The sequence below is a fragment of the Pongo abelii genome, chromosome 2 (assembly GCF_028885655.2).
Source record: "Pongo abelii isolate AG06213 chromosome 2, NHGRI_mPonAbe1-v2.0_pri, whole genome shotgun sequence".
Taxonomy (NCBI): Eukaryota; Metazoa; Chordata; class Mammalia; order Primates; family Hominidae; genus Pongo; species Pongo abelii.
Window position 1 is genome coordinate 120953209 of NC_085928.1, and position 21986 is coordinate 120975194.

The 21986-nt window shown below is 34.9% G+C and overlaps 1 protein-coding gene across 50 annotated transcripts in view; it reads left to right on the forward strand.

The window, feature by feature from the left end:
• Positions 1 to 21986, forward strand: part of CLASP2 (cytoplasmic linker associated protein 2) — a 219624-nt gene that overhangs the window by 58237 nt on the left and 139401 nt on the right. For 20 of the 50 annotated variants that reach the window (XM_054552376.2, XM_054552377.2, XM_054552381.2 and 17 more), the window contains 2 exons: positions 8759 to 8905; positions 21304 to 21383. In XM_054552376.2, the coding sequence (XP_054408351.1) occupies positions 8759 to 8905; positions 21304 to 21383 (227 nt within the window). Of the gene's footprint in view, positions 1 to 8093; positions 8376 to 8758; positions 8906 to 21300; positions 21384 to 21986 lie in introns of those variants that run through there. The other 30 variants (XM_054552375.2, XM_054552380.2, XM_054552382.2 and 27 more) reach the window with 15 other exon arrangements.

The window sequence follows — 21986 nt, forward strand, 5'->3', positions numbered from 1 at the left end:
CACATTTTCTCAATTGTTTTGTAAATATCTTTTTACAGTTTGTTTTGAATCAGTATTTGAAGAAAGTTCACCATTGCAATTGGTTGATATACCTCTTAAGGCTCTATTCATCTATAGGATTTATCTCACTTTTTTCTCCTCTTGCCATTTATTTAATGAAGGAAAAAAACATCTGTTAAATATTCTTCCTGCACACTAGATTTTTTTATTGTGTTGTATGGTGCTTTTATATTTCTGCTTTTTAATGTTTATCTCCTGTATTTCCTCAAAATTGAAAATTTTTCTAATGGCTTGATCAGAATCAAGTCTAATTTATTAGAGTGGGGTTGGTACATATTTTCATGTGTGGTATTTTGGATTTCTGTCAGAAGGCATACACAGTCTGATTATCTTTCTTTGTGATCCTAATATTAAGCAGTGGGTTTAGGTGTTATCAGCCTGATCTATCCTTTATACAGGTCCCCCTCAGCCTTTTATTTAGTGATTTTGGCAGCCGTTGATCCAAATTATTTTTTAGAGGGTTATATTGTCTACTTTGTGGTTTGGAAAGTCAAAAATAGAAGCAAGGAGACCAGTTAAGAGGCTCTGGTAGTAATATAGGCAGAGACAATACTGGTCTGGCCTTAGATTAGGAGTGGCAGCAGAGGTAAAGAGAAATAGTGGATTTAAGCACAAGAACTGTTGGTAGACGATCTCTGTGGGTCAAAGGAAAACTTGAGCACATTATGAGCTTGAGCAGCTGAGTAGATGTGATGTTATTTACTGGGATTGGGGAGGACTTAGGGAGATCAGTTTTGGATGATGTTGGTGTTATGTATCTATATGAAATTAGAGTGGCTTGGAGATACCCATGGTGGAGATATCTAGTATGCAATTGGATATATGGGTCTGGAACTCTGAGATGGTCTAGGCTAGAGACAAACATTTGAGAGCTGTCAGCATATAGAAGGTATTTAAAACCCTTGAGAATGAATGAGGTCATTTAGAGAGTGTATAGTCTGGAGAGAAGGAGAATATTCAACATTTAATTGTTGGGTAGAGAAAGAACAGCCAACAGAAGAGACTTAGCTAGAGGGACCTATGAGATTAGAGAAATGCCAAGGAGAGCTTCCCATTGTAAAATCACAGTGTGGGAAGTGTAGACAGCTAAAATTTGAGTTTTCCAAGGTATCTGTGGTATAATAGTTTATAGGGATTATTGTTTCCTAATCTCAGTTTGTAATTTAGCTGTTAGATATAACCATAGTCACTGCTGGGTATGCAAGAGTGTAAAACAGCTCAGAAATCCCAAGTCTTGTTGTTCATTGTTTTAATTAGAACAAGGAAGGATACAGCTTCAAGGGAAAAGAGGAACTTTGGTATAAGAAGCTACTTAATGTGAATCAGAGCATATTTTGTGCATGAAAATTCATAGTGTTGGGGGTTCTTCTTACTGAACTGTTTGTTTCACTGAAGAAAATCCACGTAAGATGTATTTTTTTTCTATGAGATGTGGTATAAATTTTGGCTTGCTCTTTTATTTGCCATGTAAAATGGTGCAGTTTTTCATCTTTTATGTGAATTTGAGAAGCAGAAGTTTCGGGTTTTGGAATACATGTACCCATAAAAGTGAGGTGGAAGCCAGGTGTGGTGGCTCATGCCTGTAATCCCAGCACTTTGGGAGGCCAAGAAGGGCAGATCACCTGAGGTCAGGAGTTTGAGACTATCCTGACCAACATGGTGAAACCCCATCTCTACTAAAGAGACAAAATTAGCTGGGCGTGGTGGTGCATGCCTGTAATCCCAGCTACTTAGGAGGCTGAAGCAGTGGAATCGCTTGAACCCGGGAGGCAGAGGTTGCAGTGAGCCAAGATCACACCATTGCACTCCAGCCTGGGTGACAACAGCAAAACGCTGTCTCAAAAAAAAAAAAAAAAAAAAAAAGTGAGGTGGAAAGTTTAAAAAGCCATTTCAATACATGTCTTTCCCTAAGTGAGAAAAAGGAAAAAAAGGACAAGGCATGATTAATATAAGTTCACAGACCCTTATCTGAAACGTTGGGGACCACTTGTGTTTTGGAATTCAGAATGTATTCGATTTTAGAAAATTAATAAGGTCATACCACATGTATTATGTAACAGTTTCTGCTGGGCTTGGGGCAGCACCCTATAATCAAGCACATTAATATTTTTTGGGGTTTTTCTTTTTTTTGAGACAGGATCTCGCTCTGTTGCCCAGACTGAAGTGCAGTGGCATGATCTTGGCTTACTGCAGCCTCTACCTCCTGGGTTCAAGGGAGTCTCCTGCCTCAGCCTCCCAAGTAGCTGGGATTACAGGCATGCGCCACCACGCCTGGCTAATTTTTGTGTTTTTGTAGAGATGAGGTTTCACCATGCTGGCCAGGCTGGTCTCAAACTGCTGGCCTCAAATGATCCACCTGCCTTGGCCTCCCAAAGTGCTGGGATTACAGACGTGAACCACCGCGCCCAGCCATGTTTTTTGCCATAAATGTATGTGAATTCATACTGAGTAGAATACACATAAATAGCCTCATATCAGTTCACATAATGTTTTGTCATAAACTTAGTTCAGATGAGTTTTATGCCACCAAATGAGTTTAAAAGACAAAACAAAAGTTGGGTTTTCAGAGCTTTTTGACTTTCAGGCATGCAGATAAGTCATTGTGGGCCTTATAGTGTCTCAGTGCTTGCTAGGGACAGTTTCCAAGTGTTACTTGAAGGCAAAAAAAGGTAAAACCTTATCTTACTTGGTCTTCTTTTTCCTTCTCTTCTCTTTCTGCCTGTTTCTCCCTTTCTCCCTTCTTGTACTCCTTTCTTCCTCCAGTCTCTCCCTCCTCTTTTTCCTCTTTTATCGCTTCCTCCATCCACCTCCTCTTCTCCTGCATCTCTTCCATTGTTCTCCATTTCCTCCTCCTGTATTTCATCTCTTCTCCCTCTCCTGCCTCCTCCATTTCCATCTATTCCTACTTCATTTCCATCTCTTCCTTCTCTATTTCCATCTCTTCCTTTTCTCCATTTTCTTTCCTTCTTTCCCATCTCCATTATATAGAAAACCACTGCAGCCTGCTCACTTTAATAATTTCTATCCTTCAATATATTTTAATATGCTTATCTTGTTCAGTTTCTGCACCCAATCATACCAGTCTCTTTTTGAAACTTTGGAGCAAGAACAAAAGTGTCAATGTTAACACAGTCATAATTTGTAATTTGCTTTTTGTGTTTGATTCTTCTTTTGTTTGTTCAATAAATATTTTAGCACCTACTATATGTATCCTAAATGATGTCTTCTGATTTGTCTTTCAATTCACTAATGATCCCTTGAGTTGTGTCTAAGCTACTGTTATGCATGCCCACTGAATTTAAATTTCAGTTACTATATTTTTATTTGTAGAAATTGCATTTGGTTATTTTAAAAATCTATGTCACTTTTTATAATTTTTCAATTCCCAAAGTCAAGTTTGCTTAGTTATTGTATAGTCCATGTCTGATAACTCTAGGATTTTAAGTGGGTCTTTTCCTATTGTCTGTTTCTTTTTATACTGTTCTTGGCTCATGGTTTCTTGTTTCCTGTTGTACCTGGTGCCTTTTGGGAAATTATTTGTGGGAATAATTTGAGGCCAGACACCTTCTTCCAGGGAAATTTTGCATTTTGTTTGGCTGTTGGTTGGAAGTACTGCCAGTCTGAGCCCACAGGGTTTAAGGTCTTGAGTGTCTGGACCACCCAAGCAGTTGCCCTTAATGAAGCACTCTATTTGATTCACTTCTCTGTTATTCTCTTTCAAGAAGAGCTTGAAAGGAATTGACTATAGGAAGATAAGATCTTACTTATGATTTGCTTTAACCTCGAGGGTATAGTTGTTTGGTATACCAGCTTTTGGTGGGAAGAGTCCTCTGTTAGACTCTGCATCTAATGTGGGTTTTGAATTCTGTTCCCTTTGCCCCACAAGGCCTTCAGAATAGAAGCTCCACTGTACTGGTTTTATCCTTGTATTTTTTACTATATTATAAAATATTTATTGCTTTTATTACATATAAAAATTTGTACCTTATTTAATGTGTATCATTGTTTGCGTTTGTAGTATTACTTTAAATAACTTAGTAATGCTTTCACTGGAGACTGAAAGTCTCCGTACTGTGAAATGTATGCCATTCTAGATATTGTTCCACATGTTGAAGATATAACAGGGGCAAAGTTGACGAAAGTTTTTAATCCCACAGCTCATATATTTCAGTAGCAGGACACAGATAAGCAAAATAAGTAAAATATATAGATGATAAGTGCTAGGAAAAAATAACACAGGCAGGGATACATCAGAGTACCAGGGTGTTGGGAACTTTTTGATTTTAGTATCCAGAGAAAACTTCGTTGAGAAGGCAGCAGATGAATAAAGACATGAAGATGGTGAGTGAACAGTATGGATGTGGATGAAAAAAGCATTCTAGGCAGAAGAAGCAAGGCAAATGCCCTGCCATGAATCATAGGAGGGAGGCTAGGCTAGTGGGGGGATTAGAGAGAAAGAAGTAGGAGATAAGGTTGGAGAGACCTGTGTGACCGTTAAGATCTTAGAGTTCTGGTAGACCTTTTTATGTAGTCATAGGAGGATTTTGAACAGTGATGTGATATGACTTTGTTCAACCCAGGAAGCCATGTTGAGAATAAACGTTAAGGGACAAGGTAAGCAGCAGGAAGAGTTAGTTGGCTGTGACAATTATTCCTAGATTGTTCTAGGTAATGGGGTTGCAGCATGAACAAGACAGTTTCTGCTCCTTAAGAAGCTTCCAATCCACATATAAAAATCAGTGTCTATACATATGTAACTAACCTGCACATTGTGCACATGTACCCTAAAACTTAAAGTATAATAATAATTTAAAAAAAAATCAGTGTCTATTATTTCAGTAAGTGATAGCTGCTAGGAAGAAAATAATTGAGGCTTGTTTTGATATTTCATAGTTATTTAGAAAAAAATTTAAGCCCAGAATATTTATAACCTTTTACAAATGTTTAACAAATTTTAAATTTTAGGCCTAGTGATAATGAATTAGTTTTATGAATTCTTTTAGCTGATAGTAATAAAAACCATAACCTTATTGGAAGTGGGTAAAATTTTATTTCTTCTTATGTTTATAGATTTATTTATTTTTCCTTTTTACTTTTTCAGTTTTTGTTTTATATATATGAAGCTGTGTTACTGGGTACATAAATATTCAGGGTTCTGATTTTTTTCCCATGGAATAACCTCTTTCTCATTATTAAACATCTCTCTTTATCTCTAGTAATGCTTTTTCAAGCTGCTTTCTTTGAAATTAGTGTAGCTACACCAGCTTTCTTTTGATTTGTGTTTTCCTTGGTCTGTCTTTCCCTAACATTTTTGTGACCTTATAGGTAAAAATATATCTCATTTAAGCAACCTATTTTAAAAAATTCAGTCTGGGTCTTTCACTTTTACTAGTTCATTTATATTTAAGAGAATTACTGATATACTTGGTTTTATATTTACTATTTTATTTTCTGTCGTATCCACTTGTTTTATTTTTCTTTTTGTGTCTCTTTCTTCTTTTCAGTTAATGAGATGTTTTAAATTTATTTTCATTTTCTTCTATGTGTATACTTACTCTTTTTTTTTTTGGAGACGGATTCTTGCTCTGTTGCCCAGGCTGGAATGCAGTGGTGCGATCTCAGCTCACTGCAACCTCCACCTCCCAGGTTCACGCCATTCTCCTGCCTCAGCCTCCTGAGTAGCTGGGGCTACAGATGCCCACCACCATGCCCGGCTAATTTTTTGTATTTTTAGTAGAGATGGGTTTCACCGTGTTAGCCAGGATGGTCTCAATCTCCTGACCTTGTCATCCACCTGCCTCGGCCTCCCAAAGTGCTGGGATTACAGGCGTGAGCCACCGCGCCCGGCCTGCTTACTCTTCTTTAGTAGTTAGCCTAGAGCAGAAATTGGCAAACTGTTGCTTGCAGATCAAAACCATCTGCCCTCCTGTTTTTGTGTATAAAATTTTATTGAAACACAACTGCACCCGTTTGTTTACATATTGTGTGTATATAACTGCTTTGGTGCTATAATGTCATAATTGAGTAGTTGCATGGAAAGGCCATATGTGTATGGTTTACAAAGCCTAAAATATTTGCTGTGTGGTCCTTTATAGAAAAAGAATGTCATCCCCTCCCCTAGGGGAGTGATTCTTAAACTCAGTCATGCATCAGAATTACTGGGAGGGCTTGTATGTTAATACATAGATTACTCTAGAGTTTCTGATTCAGTAGGTTTGGGTTGGGGCCCAGGAATTTGCATTTTTAACAAATTGCCAGGTGATGCTCAGCTGCAGGTATAGGGGCCACATTTTGAGGACTGGTGCCATAGATATTACTATGCATCTTTGACTTATAATCTAAAATAAATTATTAATCTAAAATCTAATTATATATAGATATAATCTAAAATAATCTAAAATAAATTATTATGTTTACTACTTCCTCAATAAGGCTCAAATCTTTAGAAACCTTTGACTTTGTTTGCTTACCTCTTAGTAGTACCATTTTATAATAACCTCATACTGGAACAGCCCCTGTCTTTTCGGTAGTAGAATGGATATTAATAAATTGTGGTACTTTCATACAGTAGAAAACTATCAGCAATGAAAATGAATCTTCCAAACATTATCTTCCAACATTGAGTAAAAAGAAGCTAGATACCAGAATACATATTGTATGATTCATTTTATATAATGTTCAAAAATGAACAAAACCAAGTGTTAGAATTCAAGACTAGTTAGCTTTGGTAGGAAATGTAGACTTCTAGGAGTCTCGAGGGCACTTACAGGATGCTGGTAATAATCTATGGATCTGGATACTGGTTATACTGGCATGATCATTTTGTAAAAATTAATTAGCTGTATACTTATGATTTGTATACTTTGCTGTATTTTGATAAAAACCTTAAAAATTAATTTCCCAGTAGTTTGAGAAAAGAGTTAATTTTTTTTTTTTAATGGTAGGGACATATTTACTCTTTTCAATTCTTGTGTGTGTGTAGGAACAGAATACTGTTTCCATGGGAACTTCTGGCTGCTCTGTGTTTCAGTGCTTAACTTTCTGTAGATTTGTATATCTGCTCTGTCTTTCTTAGCTGCATTTTTTTAACATAACAGTGGCAAAGAAGTTTATTTGGAATTGTATTAGTGTTTTTAACAAAGCAGTCTATGTACTGCATAGGTTTTAAGCTTATTAATTTATCCAAACTGAGTCCCTAATAGTGTTATGCTAAAAAAAAATTTTTTAAGAGTAGAAGATAATTTTTTCCTGCAAGTTGTATTACTTAAAAACACTTTCTGAAATAGAATGTGACTTTAGAGTGTCTATTTGATTCTTTTTTCTTTTAATAAATAAAAGTCTTAAAACTTTCTTGGCATATTTTAAGATATATTTAATAGTTATATTAAATAGTTATATATTAAAAATAGTTATTTTTCTTTAAAATATTTAATAATATCTCTTTATAGGAATTATTTAATTCTAGGTGATTGGGTATTTGTTTAAGTAAAGAAAGTTCATTGAAAGGAATTGATTCTGGCATATTCATCTGAAGCGTGTGGTAAAGCTGCTTCTCAGCCTCGCCCATGTTATTTGTCATGGTTGATTTGCGCAGGGTCCTAGAGAAAACCATCTTCTCAGGAGAGTAAAATACATTTGTGTGTGTGTGTGTGTGTGTGTGTGTGTGTGTGTATGCTGGGAGGTGTTTCATTTGCATATAAGTAGATGATACTAGTGTCATTCATATTCCGAAAGGAGCCTTGTAGAATCATTTATGAAAACAGATTGTTTTGTTTGGTTTCTATGGCTTAAATAACGAGCAGATTTTAAGATTACAGAGTTAATTATGCACAGTAATGAGCACTGTGGCAGTCTATGCTTTACTGATGCAATAAGCATCCCAGCAGAATGAGTATTGCATAAAACCTTATTTTCTATTTATATAAATTTTAATGTCAAATAAGAAAACAGATTTCTAAGCCTTTAGTTTTGAATGCCTTTGAAATTTTGATATAGAATAAGGATTATAGCTAATAGAGAATTTTTTAGATGCATGGAGAATTTTTACCTTTCATCTGGCAGTAGCTGCCATAAGATGATGTCACCTTGTAGCTGATTGGCTGTTACAGCACCTAGGGCAGGGAAGAGAAAGAAAAATGCCGGCACAAACCTCAGTGGTGGTTCTGTGGTTGTTTCTGTCTTTTTTTGATAGAATCTTTGATTAGTATCAAATTTACTGTATTTGGCCATGTGAACTATTGGGAGCCTCCTAGGGTGAGGGAAATTAAGAGCTTTCAGAGGAATGAGGCGACTGATTTGCAAACGGATCTGTGATTGTAAGTTGCAGAATCTGGGTATAAGGAATAAGGCAGGGCATGCTAGAAGATACACTATGGGAGGAGCTGGCAGAAAATGCAGAGTAGCAAAAACATGAAAAATGCTTTTACTACCTTTAGAGTTAAAATGTTTTGTTTTATGTTTTGACTTAATATGTATAAGTAAGAAGTATGAAAATACTGCATTTTGATTTTGAATTACAGAGGATTATTTTATATGGTGTTAGCCAATATATAAATGCTTATTCAAAGGACCTTTATTTTGTATTATATATCTTACCAAAGTAATGATTTTATATATGGCTTTATTTTATTTTTGAGCTTTAGGGAAAATGGAACAAAGCTTAGTTCTCTTAAATACATTTTTCTGATGCTTTGTGCAGATAAAAGCTTCGATGATGAAGAATCAGTGGATGGAAATAGGCCATCATCAGCTGCTTCAGCCTTCAAGGTTCCTGCACCTAAAACATCCGGAAATCCTGTCAACAGTGCAAGGAAGCCTGGTTCAGCAGGTGGCCCTAAGGTTGGAGGTAATGTAAATCCATTTCAAATCTGTTATGCATGCTCCATGCCCTTGATATGGCCACACATACTTGGAACTTCAGAGGAATATGTTTATTCATGACTGCAGCACGATTGCAGATCTGGAGTCTGTTGCAACATTCAGAAGAATACTATGCCCTTTTGAAATGTATAAAATATTGTATACTGCTATTTCCTCTAAGAACATGTGTGAATTAGTCTTTTCTTGAGGGTATTTATTTTTCAGATGCCATTTTGAAAAAGATTTATGGAAGTTTTTTAGGGTTTTTTTGTTTGTTTTTTTTTAAGCAGAGAACAGGTTTTTCAGAATTTGGCTACTAATTTTCAAGTGCAATAGCTGTTACAGAAATGTTGAATTATGTAATGTTTTTACACATTCCTCTGGGTAGTAAGTCTTAAATACTCCAGCATTTAAAAAATGGTTGAAGATACTGGGTACTGAATCATTTGTCACAATAGGAGATGGGTGGTGGTCAAGTAAAATTGCCTCAAAAATGGTTCCTGGATTAAATCATAATAGGAAAATAAGAAAAATCAGGTTTCATGCAATTTTATAATACATAGCATATTCATCGATCATATTAGAACTGTTTCTAGCATACTGTTTATCTTTAAATTTTTTAATGGGTATTCTTTCATGTGTTAATTAGAAAGCCATGAGTATATTTCCGGTGTTAGTTTCTGCTAGATCTTTCTGATAGAATGAATCTATGAAAATAAGGGTATTTAATTCTAAAAAGACAGTAATCTCTTTCTCTTTTCCTTCCTTTCCTTTTTAAAAATAAATTTATGTCTTAGTTGTGATATTTTGGGAAAACACATCTTTCCTTGTTTACAGTAACTGGTGAGAAAATCATGGTCTTGAGGATTTTTGTTTTTTCTTTTTGTCTATAGTACTTTTTATTAAAAACCAAAAAGGAAAGAAAAATAAACTGTATATTTTGACCAGGTTCCATAAGGAGTTGTGTTCCCTTGATCTTTCTATACAACCCCCAATTTTTTCCCATCATATGCGATTCTAAATATAGAAAAACTATCATAAGTATTTCATTTAAATGATCTTCTGTGTCATATAACTAGCAATAAAGATGGTATGATATATATACATACACATATGGGTGTATAAATATATATATATGCACATATAACTAAATAGCTGAAATTAAAATGTCTTGCTGATTACTCCGGATGTTTCAAGTAATCTATACTTTAGATTTTTAATTATTTTCTTTTTGTCTTGTAATTTTATGGTTGTATTCTCATCCAAATGTTAGTTATGATATCCCATTAGAAGATAGTTTTTATGTTGCATTCCTATTTACCGCTAGTAAAAAGTATATGACATTTTTTGGTTTCTTCCTTTTATAACAAATAGCTCTCTTCAGTTATTACAAGGGGAATCTTTTTCTTAATTTTGAATTACAGAATTCTGATCTATGATATTATAATAATTTTATGAAGCTGTCTTTTTAGCTTAAAATGGATGAATATTTGAGATTTGTGGTGATAATATTTAACATTTTATGAATTGAACCAGTGGCTTATAATTTTTTTTCATGGTTTGGTATCTTTTTAGAAGAAAATTGAAATTAACCTATCATTCTGATATTAATCATATTGATATAATCAGATACTCTTTTGTAAAAAGGATAAACTTTCTTAAGCTCCTCCACCCCCATTCTTGTAGTTTCTGTTCCTACCAGTTAAATGAAAAAGTTAAGTAGCTTTCATGAGTATAGTAATTAATCACTTAAAGATTTTATCAGCCATCTAAGCAACAGCCTTTTTGCCAAAAATAAGGTAGAAGCCTTCATTCCTTTCTCCTTTTTCTCTTCCTCTTCCTCCTCCTTTTTCTTCTTCTTCTTCATTTTGGCAATTGCAGCTATATTCTTGTTTCTTTTTTTTATCAGAGCTCATTTAGCTTTATTGCCCATTTTTCTATCTAAGAAAAGAGCTACTGGCCAGAGGATATTGATATTACTTCTAAAATAAATGCCATTCTTGACTGTCGGTCCTTTGAAAATTTAACTTTAGTTTTTTTTGGTCTTGGCAAAGACTTGTTGATTTTTAAATTGGTTGTAGAAAGTTTTCTTAGAGTTGTAGAATTTTTGAGTTGGAAAAGACCTTGGGAATCACATAGTTCTTTAATAAAATTCCTGATAGATGATTATTCAACTTGATTAAAGTAGTACTATCTGCTCTGAATTAAAATTTAGAACAAAAATCACCTGCCATGCCACTACACATGGACATAATCAACGCTAAATTATGATTTGTTTTCTTCCAGTTACTTTTCCAATTATTTTTACATATACAAATATTTTCTTGGGAGAAGAACAAAATTGGCACTATTCATTGTGTAGTTTTTTGTAACTTATATTTTACCCTAAGCATTTTCTCATTGTCTTAAATTATTAATTGAAAATTATTCATGGCTAAATAATACCTAGGTTCCCATAAGCCTTTTCTCCTTCTAGAAACCGTGTCAGCATTCTTTTATATATATCTTTCAGCACATCTGCAGTGATTTCTTTGGAATAAATTTCTAAAGTTCACTGGATCGAAAGATGCAGGGATTTTTAGTGTTCCTTCAGTTTGGCAAAGTATTTTCCAGAAACAAGCCCATTTCAGTTCTGAATAAACAAATTCTTTTTTATGTTGCATTAAAATCTACCTCCTTGTAGCATATGCAGGGAAAATGAATTATTTGTCAACATGCTTTCAGATACTTGAAGATTGTTCTATTTCTCTTTATGACTATTCTGTTTTCTGGACTATACATTATCTTTCCCATGATTTTACATTGAATGGTGGTGATTCAGTCTCAATGTATTATTTGCTACTCCGAGCTATGAAATAAATAGATAGATGTGATTAGCTTCTAATTAAAGGAATATAGTAGGTGGAAGTGTATAATAGTGGCGTAAGCCAGACACAGCCCACTGGGTTTGACAAATCTCTTTTCAAGTAAGATTACCAATACAAAAAAAAAATTGTGAGCTTCTTTGGAATCGTGACTTAATCTGCTTTTGTAGTTTGGGAATGTATTTTACTTCTTCTAGAGATATATATCAAGATTAGGGCTGTATGCTATTTTTAGCAAAGTATCCTATCCAGTTAATTAAAGCTCATTAAGTCTTGTGTTTAATCTCTAGTGTATGTTAATTTGCTTTGTTCTTTGGCCTTCATATGCCAGTCTTTTCTTCTCATTGTATTAATAATTGTGTAGCCTTTAAGCCAAGGAGACTTGAAAAAAAGGCTATGGCTAGGTTCATACAGTATATATATCATTGCTATAAAAATCCGTATTATGTAAGTGTTGAAAGTGTTACCTTTGTGCCTTACTAATTAGAATAAGGACAAAGTAAATTCTCAAATTGTCTATTTTCTGAATAACACTTGTAACTTCATAATAGGAATTTAGATAAACACATTTTTCTTTCTTTTGGCTCAATGGTTACTAGATGAAAGTACCTGATTATTTAAAATATCTATATCTTTACAGTATTTTAGGTAACAATTTTTAATACAGTTCTTTAATGTCCTTATATATATTCTTTCATTTAAATTTCAAAATGAAAGATTCTGAGATTTAAATGAAAGAATGTATATATAAGAACATCTCTGAGCAAACTGATTTTACTGATGAGCAAACTGCAGTTTGGAGAAGTAACTTGCCAGGGTCATTTATCTAATAAGAGGGCAAAGCACAAAAATCACTTTGCTATACTGCCATCATACTAATTTCTATTGGTAAATAAGGTTTCTTTTAGATTCTATAGCACTGAGATTGTAATCTACAGAAATGATCAGTACTTTTTGGCATCCACGAATCAGTCGTTTTAAAGCTCAACTAGTATGATTCCCAGCAAAATAGAGCATTTGGAATAAGCAGACCTTTAATTTTTACATTGTAAATAAAAATGCTTTTCAGTATTTTCTTGTTGAAATTGCCTTCTTCAAGTTTATTTTCTGGGCTATAATATCCCTATTCCTGTATCAATCATTTTGGCTGCTACTCTTTTTTAAAAATAAGAGTTGAATTAGATGATGATATAATTATCATTTTAAAAATAACTAGTACCAGATTTTGAGGTTAGTGATTTGTCATTGAAGCTTGTATGTAATCATTGAGACACATCATTGACCAAATCTTCAATTCTTAAAGTTCTGTTTTACTCAGTCACTCACTGACTCACTCACTCACTCATTCATTCATTCAAGTGGACAGTGTATTTTCTCTGTATTGTTTCTATCTAATGTCAAAGACTACTTTGAAATGGTTTTAACTTTCAGTTCTTATAATTAGGTAATTACTGCCATTTTATATTTAGTAGTACTTGCTAATCTTTATATTTTCTATTTGTTTTACTTCACTTTGTGTCTAACCTGAGATTTTAAGAATGTCCAAATATCTATTTTCTACAAATGATGCTAGTTATTCCCATTTTTCCCGTCATGCAGACAACAAAATTGTTTTTCTTTTGAACAAATAAAGATCACAAGAATCAGTATATGTAATAAAATAAATCTTAAGAATTTTGTTTTTTAATTCTGGAATCCAAAATTTTGACTAGTAGACCTTATTATTTTGTTTTTCAGCTTTCTGTGAAACCAAATAACACTTCTGTGTTTTGGTTTTGTTTTCTTCCTCTCTTCTTCCCTTACTGAAGAAGATACTAAAACTCAGAAGATTTTCACCTTAAAGGGGTGTTAAAGATTATCTGACCCAGATTCAGGAAAAGAGATTGAGCCTCAGAGCATTGAATGATGTGCCCAAGATCAGATGGTTATGAGTAACCATCTAATGAGATGAGACGAGAACCCAGTGCTTGACCCACTGTCAGGGGCTTCCTCTTGGATCATCTCTGGGTCATCTCCTAAGTAATACTGCATATCATACATATTTATTATTTTTAATCCCATATAGCAGATCACTTTTATTGAAATCTGGAATTTAGGGATTGACCAGTCACCAGTCTGTCTGAAATTACTGTGAATCCCAGATCATTGACTATGCATCCCTGAAGCTTTCTCTCTTAATGTTGGTTATACAGTGCGTATGATTTGAGTAAATAACATATAAATTATTTTAACTATAAAATAGTAAGTTGCATTATTTCTTACTATGTATAAGAATATGTGTTTTACTGTAATTATATTATTTGACCCCAATTTTGTTTTACTTCCTGTGCAAAAATTAAAGTGACAAAGACATTTTATTATACAAGGTTTATTTTTTGAGGAATTCAGAATGTTTAAGAAAAGAGAAATTAAGCCAACTAAAGACCTAGCCTTTCTATGGATAAGTTACTGTTTGTATTTACATTTGTATATAGAGCTTACTATGTGCAAGGCTCCACATTAATCAACAAAGAGGACCATATCGGGGCTGGACATGGTGGCTCACACCTGTAATACCAGCACTTGGGGAGATGGAGGTGGGTGGATTGCTTGAGCCCAGGAGTTCGAAACCAGCCTGTGCACCATGGCAAAACCCTGTCTGTACACAAAATACAAAAATTATCTGGGTGTGGTGGCCCATTCCTGTAGTCCCAGCTACTAAGGAGGCTGAGGTGGGAGGATCGCTTGAACCAAGGAGGTGGAGGCTGTAGTGCACCGTGATCACACCACTGTGCTCCAAGCCATGTGACAGCGAGACCTTGTCTCCAAAAAAAAGGACCATATGGAATGTTTAATTCATGGTTTTAAACTTACAAAAAGATACAGTACCTGCCCATTATTCTGCCAACTAGTGTTAATTATTGTTAGCATTTTGATCCTCCCATACTTTATTTGCCTATACTTTTTGACTGAAATTTGGGTGTTAGAAAATTGTGAAGTCTCTTATAGAAATACAAATTGAAGGTTTACCTCAGAAAAGAGTGAAATGTTATTATTATAGATCTCACATATGAAGAATTTTCCATTAGTTAGAATCATTATAGTTGATCCATATGAAGTAGAAGTTACAATAACTGCATGCTTGGCTTACATTTATCACATACGTTCTAATATAGTTGACCTGGTAAGAAGCATTGTTTCTATAAAGGACATGTTGTGAATATAAACTATTTTTTTCATCAACTGATCACTTCTCTCTTTAAAAACCAGTTTATGTGTTTCTTACTAATGAAAAGAATTGAGGCCGGGCGTGGTGGCTCACGCCTGTAATTCCAGCACTTTGGGAGGCCTAGGAGGGCGGCTCACGAGGTCAGGAGATTGAGACCATCCTGGAAACCCTGTCTCTACTGAAAATACAAAAAAAAATTAGCCAGGCATGGTGGCAAGCGCCTGTAGTCCCAGCTACTCGGGAGGCTGAGGCAGGAGAATGGTGTGAACCTGGGAGGTGGATCTTGCAGTGAGCCGAGATTGCGCCACTGCACTCCAGCCTGGGCAACGGAGTGAGACTCCGTCTCAAAAAATAAATAAATAAAAATAAAAAAAAGAATGAAAATCATCCTCATTGTTAAATCAAACAATGGAGAATTTTAAAAAACTTTAATAACATCTTGCCTCTCTAATCTCATCACCCTGAGGTGTAACTAATGTTAAGTTTGATATGTATCCTTCCACGTATTACTCCATGTTTATTTATGTAGGCACTCATATTAGGTTTTATTTTTCCCATATTAAACATACTGATAAAAACTTTGCAAGTTGCTTTTTTTCACAGAACATCTTTCAGCATCAAGAATGACAGCTATTGCATCCTTTTAATTAGTGATACAGTATTCTACATTATTGATGCACCATGATTTAATAAACTTTCCCTGTCGAGGTCATTCAGGTTGTTTGCACGTTTAAGTCATTACAGAAAATGCAGATCTTCATGTACCTGTATGTTTTGAAATTCTGCTGCTTCTATTTTATAAAATAGGTTCCTCTAAATGGAATTGTTTAGTCAAAGGTTTTATGTGTTTTTAATTTTAATAAAGACAACATTTTACCTTCTGCAGCACTGAATATACCAGCCTCATTAATTATTGCCATTGTGATGGGTAAAAAACGATGATTCTTTAATTTGCATTTTTTTCCTCCACCTATCTGTCTGGCCAACAGCTTGCAAATATTTACTGAAGGCTTTTAGTGTGCTGCTAGTTTTGAAGTCTCTGGGAAATGTAAATGAACACGAAGACCTTGGCCTCCTGGAGTTTATATTCTAGTGAAGTTCAGATTTTTTCTTTTTTCTTTTTTTTTTTTTTTTTTGAGATGGAGTCTTGCTCTCTTGTTAAGGCTGGAGTGCAGAGGCATGATCTCGGCTCACTGCAACCTGCACCTCCCAGGTTCAAGCGATTCTCCTGCCTCGGCCTTTCAAGTAGCTGGGACTACAGGCACCCGCTTCCACCATGCCCAGCTAATTTTTGTATTTTTAGTAAAGATAGGGTTTCAGCATGTTGCCTGGCTAGTCTGGATTTCCTGAGCTCCAGTGATCCGCCTGCCTTGGCCTTCCAAAGTGCTGGGATTACAGATGTGAGCCACCACACCTGAGAATTCTATAATGTTATCTGTAAAACAGTTCCCTCATCAGTTTTTATCTCTGTGACATTGACTTTTTGGAGTCTAGGCCAGTTGTTTTTTAAGATTGTCTTGTGTTCTGTGTTTGTCTCATTTCTTTGTGATGTTATTTCTGTAGATCTTTTATTTTCTGTAAGTTCATTAACCTATATAGTCACTTCCTTTTAGTCAGCTTACCTACATGTTTAAGTTTTCTCAGTTGTCCTAAGAATATTTTTTATAGCTTTTAAAATTCAAACGAGGGTATACTTATTCTCTCTTGGATAGTTGGTAATTTACTGTTTATTTCTCAGTTGATTTTGTCTTTAAACAAAATTTTTGGCCAGGCATAGTGGCTCACACCTGTAATCCCAGCACTTTGGGAGGCCGAGGTGGGCAGCTCACTTGAGGTCAGGAGTTCAATACCAGCCTGGCCAATATGGTAAAACCCTGTCTCCACTAAAAATACAAAAATTAGCCGGGTGTGGTGGCACGTGCCTATAGTTCCAGCTACTCTGGAGGTTGAGGCAGGAGAATCGCTTGAACCCAGGAGGTGGAGGTTGCAGTGAGCTGAGATCACGCCACTGCACTCCAGCCTGGGCAAGAGAGCGAAACTCCATCTCAATAAATAAAATAAACAAAAATTTTTTTTCTGACTTTAGCCAGCTGTCTTTTCATATCTTCTATATATATTCAGAATTTTTTATATTCTCATTCATCTTTCTTTTATACCTATAATTGCTGTTTAGTTATATTGAATTTATATTGGAGAATTGTGTTATAGTTTTTTCCTTCTTGGTAGGTGTTTTTTTTTTTTTAATTTTAGGGAGTTTTATCAGCAGAAAATATTTCTGTTCCTTTGTTTTCTTATTGGAGCACAGTATAGATGTCAGATTATTTATTTTGTTTATGATGATACATTGGATTTTCATAGACCTCAAGTAACAAGTGGATTCCGTGGGGCCAGGAAAAAAAGGTTTGCTTAGTTTTTAAGTTTAAGAGGGCCCTCTTCTGTTGGTATAGTGAAATGCACCTTCTTTACTACATGATTTGTTGGGGGCTTTCTACTTCTGATTCTGTGATTACCATCTTATTTGAATAGAGCCCTTATTTTTTGTTTCTTCCTTTTCTTTATCTACCAAGATTCAAAAGGATACCTCCCACTTCTAACTGCTATTTACTTCTTGTCCTAGAGAGAACCTTAGTTGGTGTCTACATTATACAACTACCAGGATTCTTTTCTACACAGTTTCCTCTGATTTTTTTTCAGTAAGGGCTCTGTAGTTAACATTGCTTGTCTTGGATGTTTATATTTTCCTCAATTACTTGAAATGAAATTTGAAGTGTTATTTGTCTCATTTGTATTAAAAACAAGGGCTATGGGTAATTTTATTTGCTCTCTGTGGGTTTTGGAATATTTATTTGTATATTTGATTTGAGTTTGGATGCCTACCATTTTCCTAAGGGAAGTAGAATGTCTACTGTAAGTTTTAATACTGGATAAGGAAAAACTTTTTTAAAAAACTGAATAATCCATTGTCTCTACATTTTGTTGAATTTTGGGACATTATTATTGAATAGTTTCTACCTTCCCCTTTGATCTGAATGACTTCTTTTTCATATATCAAAATTTCTTACATTTGTGGGTCTGTTTTTGAACTTTCCATTTTATTTATTTGGTTAGTTGGTCTATCCCTGAACTAAAACCTAATTCTCCTAGTTATTTCAGCTTTGTAAGTCTTGATGTCTGATAGTGTAAGTAGCCCCTCTTTTCTTCTGCAGGAATGTTTGGCCCATTGCTCTTCCAGACAGATTTTAGAATCAGCTTGACAAGTTCCACAAGAAACTTTTTTGGAAGCTTGATTATTATTGCAACACCTAGGGAAGACTGGACACTTCATGATACCATTCCTTCTTGTTCATGAGCCTGGAATATCTCTCCGTTTATTTCATTTGTAATTTTTTTTTCTTTTTTGAGACAGAGTCTCGCTCTGTCACCCAGGCTGGAGTGCAGTGGCACGATCTCAGCTCACACTCACCACAACCTCTGCCTCCCAGGTTCAAGCGATTCTTGTGCCTCAGCCTCCCAAGTAGCTGAGATTACAGGCATACACCACCACTCCTGGCTCTCCTGGCTGGGTTTTTTTTTTTTTTTTTTTGTATTTTTAGTAGAGACATGGTTTCTTCATATTGCCCAGGCTGGTCCCAAATTCCTGAGCTCTGGCAATCTGTCTGGCTCAGCCTCCCAGATTACAGGTGTGAGCCACTGCGCCCGGCTCTCCATTTATTTCAGTGCTTTAATATTACATTAAAAATTATTATTTTCCCAAATTTTTTCACTCTTTAAAATTTCTAACTTCGTTGCTAGTGCTTAGCAATGAAATTGATTTTTGCATGTTGATTTTATTTCCAGCTACCTTAGGAAGTTGAATTTTGAATGATTTTACTATATAGACAACTAAAATTATATATATTTATTGTGTACCACATGTTTTGAAATATGTATCCACTGTAGAATGGCTAAATTGAACAGTTAATTTATACATTATCTCACTTCAGTTTTTAGTGGTGAGAATACTTAAAATCTCTCAGCGATTTTCAAGAATACAATACCTTGTTGTTACCTGTAGTCGTGTTGTACAATAGATCTCTTGAACTTATTCCTTCTATCTTAGCTGAAATTGTATATCCTTTGTTGGTCAAAGGATATTTTTTGGGTTTTCTATCTACACCAGTGTGTGAGAAACTGCATCTGGCAGGCCAAATCTGGCTATCTGGTTTTGTAAATAAAGTTTTATTGAAACACAGCCACACCCATTGATTTGCAGAGTTGAGTAATTGCAGCAGAGACCATATAGCCCTTGAAGTCTAAAATATTACTGTGTGGCCCTTTATAAAGTTTGCCACTCCTTGATACCATCATACATTTTAAATAGTAATGATGGTTTTGTTATATTCATTTTCAGCGCATCTAATTTTTTCCACTTGTAGTCTAAAAAATTAACTTTTGCTAGGTACACAGTTTAGATAATATTTTGCCAATATTTTCTTCCTTCAAAACTTGCAAGATATTATTAGTATATTCTCCCTGGCTTCCACTGTTGCACTTGAGAAATCTGTTGTTCAAATTGTTGTTCCTTTCTAGGTGATCTCTTCTTTCTCTGATTACTGTCTCTGTCTTTGGAGTTGTGCAGTTACACCGCCAAGTTCTAGGTTTGGATTTCTTTTTATTTATCCTGCTTGGGTTATGTTGCACATCCTGAATTTACAAAGATTCTTGTTTCGTTAATCTGGAAATTTCACAGCTGTTATCTCTTGTTAAATATCTTTAAGACACCCCAATAGACATTATGTTAGTTAGATATTCTCATACTGTCCTTTGTATCTCTTTATGTCTTTCCATTTCCTTTTTCTCTTTGCCACATTTTGGGTAATGTATTCAGGTATATCTTCCAGCTCTCTAAGTTGTTCTTAAATATATTTAATTTTTCAAAAAATTTCAACTCTTGTATTACCCAATTCAGATTGTTTCATCCCCCCACTCCCAAGTTCATCTGTTTATTCCTAATGGCCTCTTGTTGATTGGTCATCTTTGTGAGTCCATCCTTCTTTGTGAGTCCATCCTTGATTTCTTTAAACATATATATTCACATCTGTTCTGTAATCTGTACTGGACAATTCTGATATCAACCGTTCTCAAATCTATTATCTGTTCCCTGTGACTGTTGCCTTCTTGTGTATTTGATCTTTGATTGTGAACTCATTGCTTGAACTTAGTTGGTGGGAGTGCTTTGGGCCTACCAGAAACAACTTTCTCCCAGAGAAGATTTATTCCTGCTTGACACTGGGGAATTGTCAGTCAGAACTGCATCAGCCTCTCTTGTCTCAACTCAAGAATTCTAGGGTACTCTGCCCCACTTATTGGTTGGGGACTTTGTTTTTGGATAGGATGAGCTGCAGAGTCACAGTATCAAAGGAGCCTACATTCAGGAATGAGAACTCAGGGACTCCACAGATCTGGGACTCAGACCTCTAAGGAGAGGGTGGAGGCTAGTTGGTGCTGTGTGATGGCACAGTGAGCTGATTCAGTGAGTGTTAGAAAAACTGCAAACTGGAGTCAGGTGCTGCTCCTGGAATGAGTGGTCTACCAGAGTTGCTAGGATTCTACTGCAAATAATGGAAAGCAGTCAGGAAGAAACAGGTCCCTTCTTTTAGCCTCCAGTCTCTCTCCAACACCCCCTGTTGCCAGAGTTTAAGAGGAGAGGAAACCATTAAAATCTACAGAAAAATTGGTTTAATGAATACTAGGTTCAGCATCTTAAAGCAGTGTATGTATAGAAGAGTAGGTTTAGAGCTGAAAGAATAGCTGAATTATTGGCTCTTCAATAACTGCTGCCTACTAAGTTTACTTTTTTATTGTCAGTGTGCAATAATGGAAGATTTGTTTGTGTAATCAATTTCAAGACTCTCATTTCTTTCATGAATGCTTTCCTGACTATAGTAGCATACACAGATTTTCTGCATCACACGATCATTTATTGACATTTAGTGTCATTTTAAGTTGCTGTTCAACTTCTAAAATGTTTATCCTTACTTATGTTTATGTGTGTTTGCTAGTGCATTGAATAGGGAGGTGGGTTTCAGGGCTGTGTTCTTACAGTTTGAATATTACAACCAACCTAGCCTAGTACCTTATAATGAATTGGCATTACAAAGTACATTGACCTTTCTGAAAGTTGGAGATTTTTTAAATGCTTTCTTATAAAATGGAATATCCCTCAAAATTATACTGTTGTTGATATCAAAAGAGTTTTATTTTTCATGTTGTCATTAATGTTAAGTTGCTTAAAAATGAACCTTAGGAAATTAATTTCCTTTTAATTAGCAGGTGCTTCTAAAGAAGGAGGTGCTGGAGCAGTTGATGAAGATGATTTTATAAAAGCTTTTACAGATGTCCCTTCTATTCAGGTAAGGCTACCAGTGGCACTCCCCGTGAATATTGCCTGTGTGCCTGTTCATATAATTATTTGTCTCTGTCCCTTTTTAAGAATTCTTTTTTCCTTATATAGCTATATAAATGAAATATTTGACTTATTAATACCAAGCCATTATTTGTTGGTACGATTAGATTTTCAAGTGATTTTTCAGTGAGGCTGAAATAAAATTGAATCATATTGTTGAATCACATTACACTGCAGTATTCAGATTCTTAATGAGTTTTGAGCTCAGAGAATTAGATTAGTTGATGATAGAAATTTGGAAGTCATTCATATAGATATAATTGAAGTAAAGTGGACACATGCATAAATAAGAGTATTATTTCCATGACTTAAAAATACACATAAATGTTATATTGTACATAACATTCTACAACCTGACTTTTTACTCAGTGTTGTTTTTTATATTTTTTCATGATGTAAAATTTGTGATTCTAGTTCATTCATTTGGATTGATAGATGGTATTCTATTGTATGTACAGACCACAGTGCATGTATAGGTTGTTTCTAGTTTTTGGCTATTCCATATCATGCTGCAATGAATTTTTTTTTTTTTTTTTTTTTTTTTTTTTTT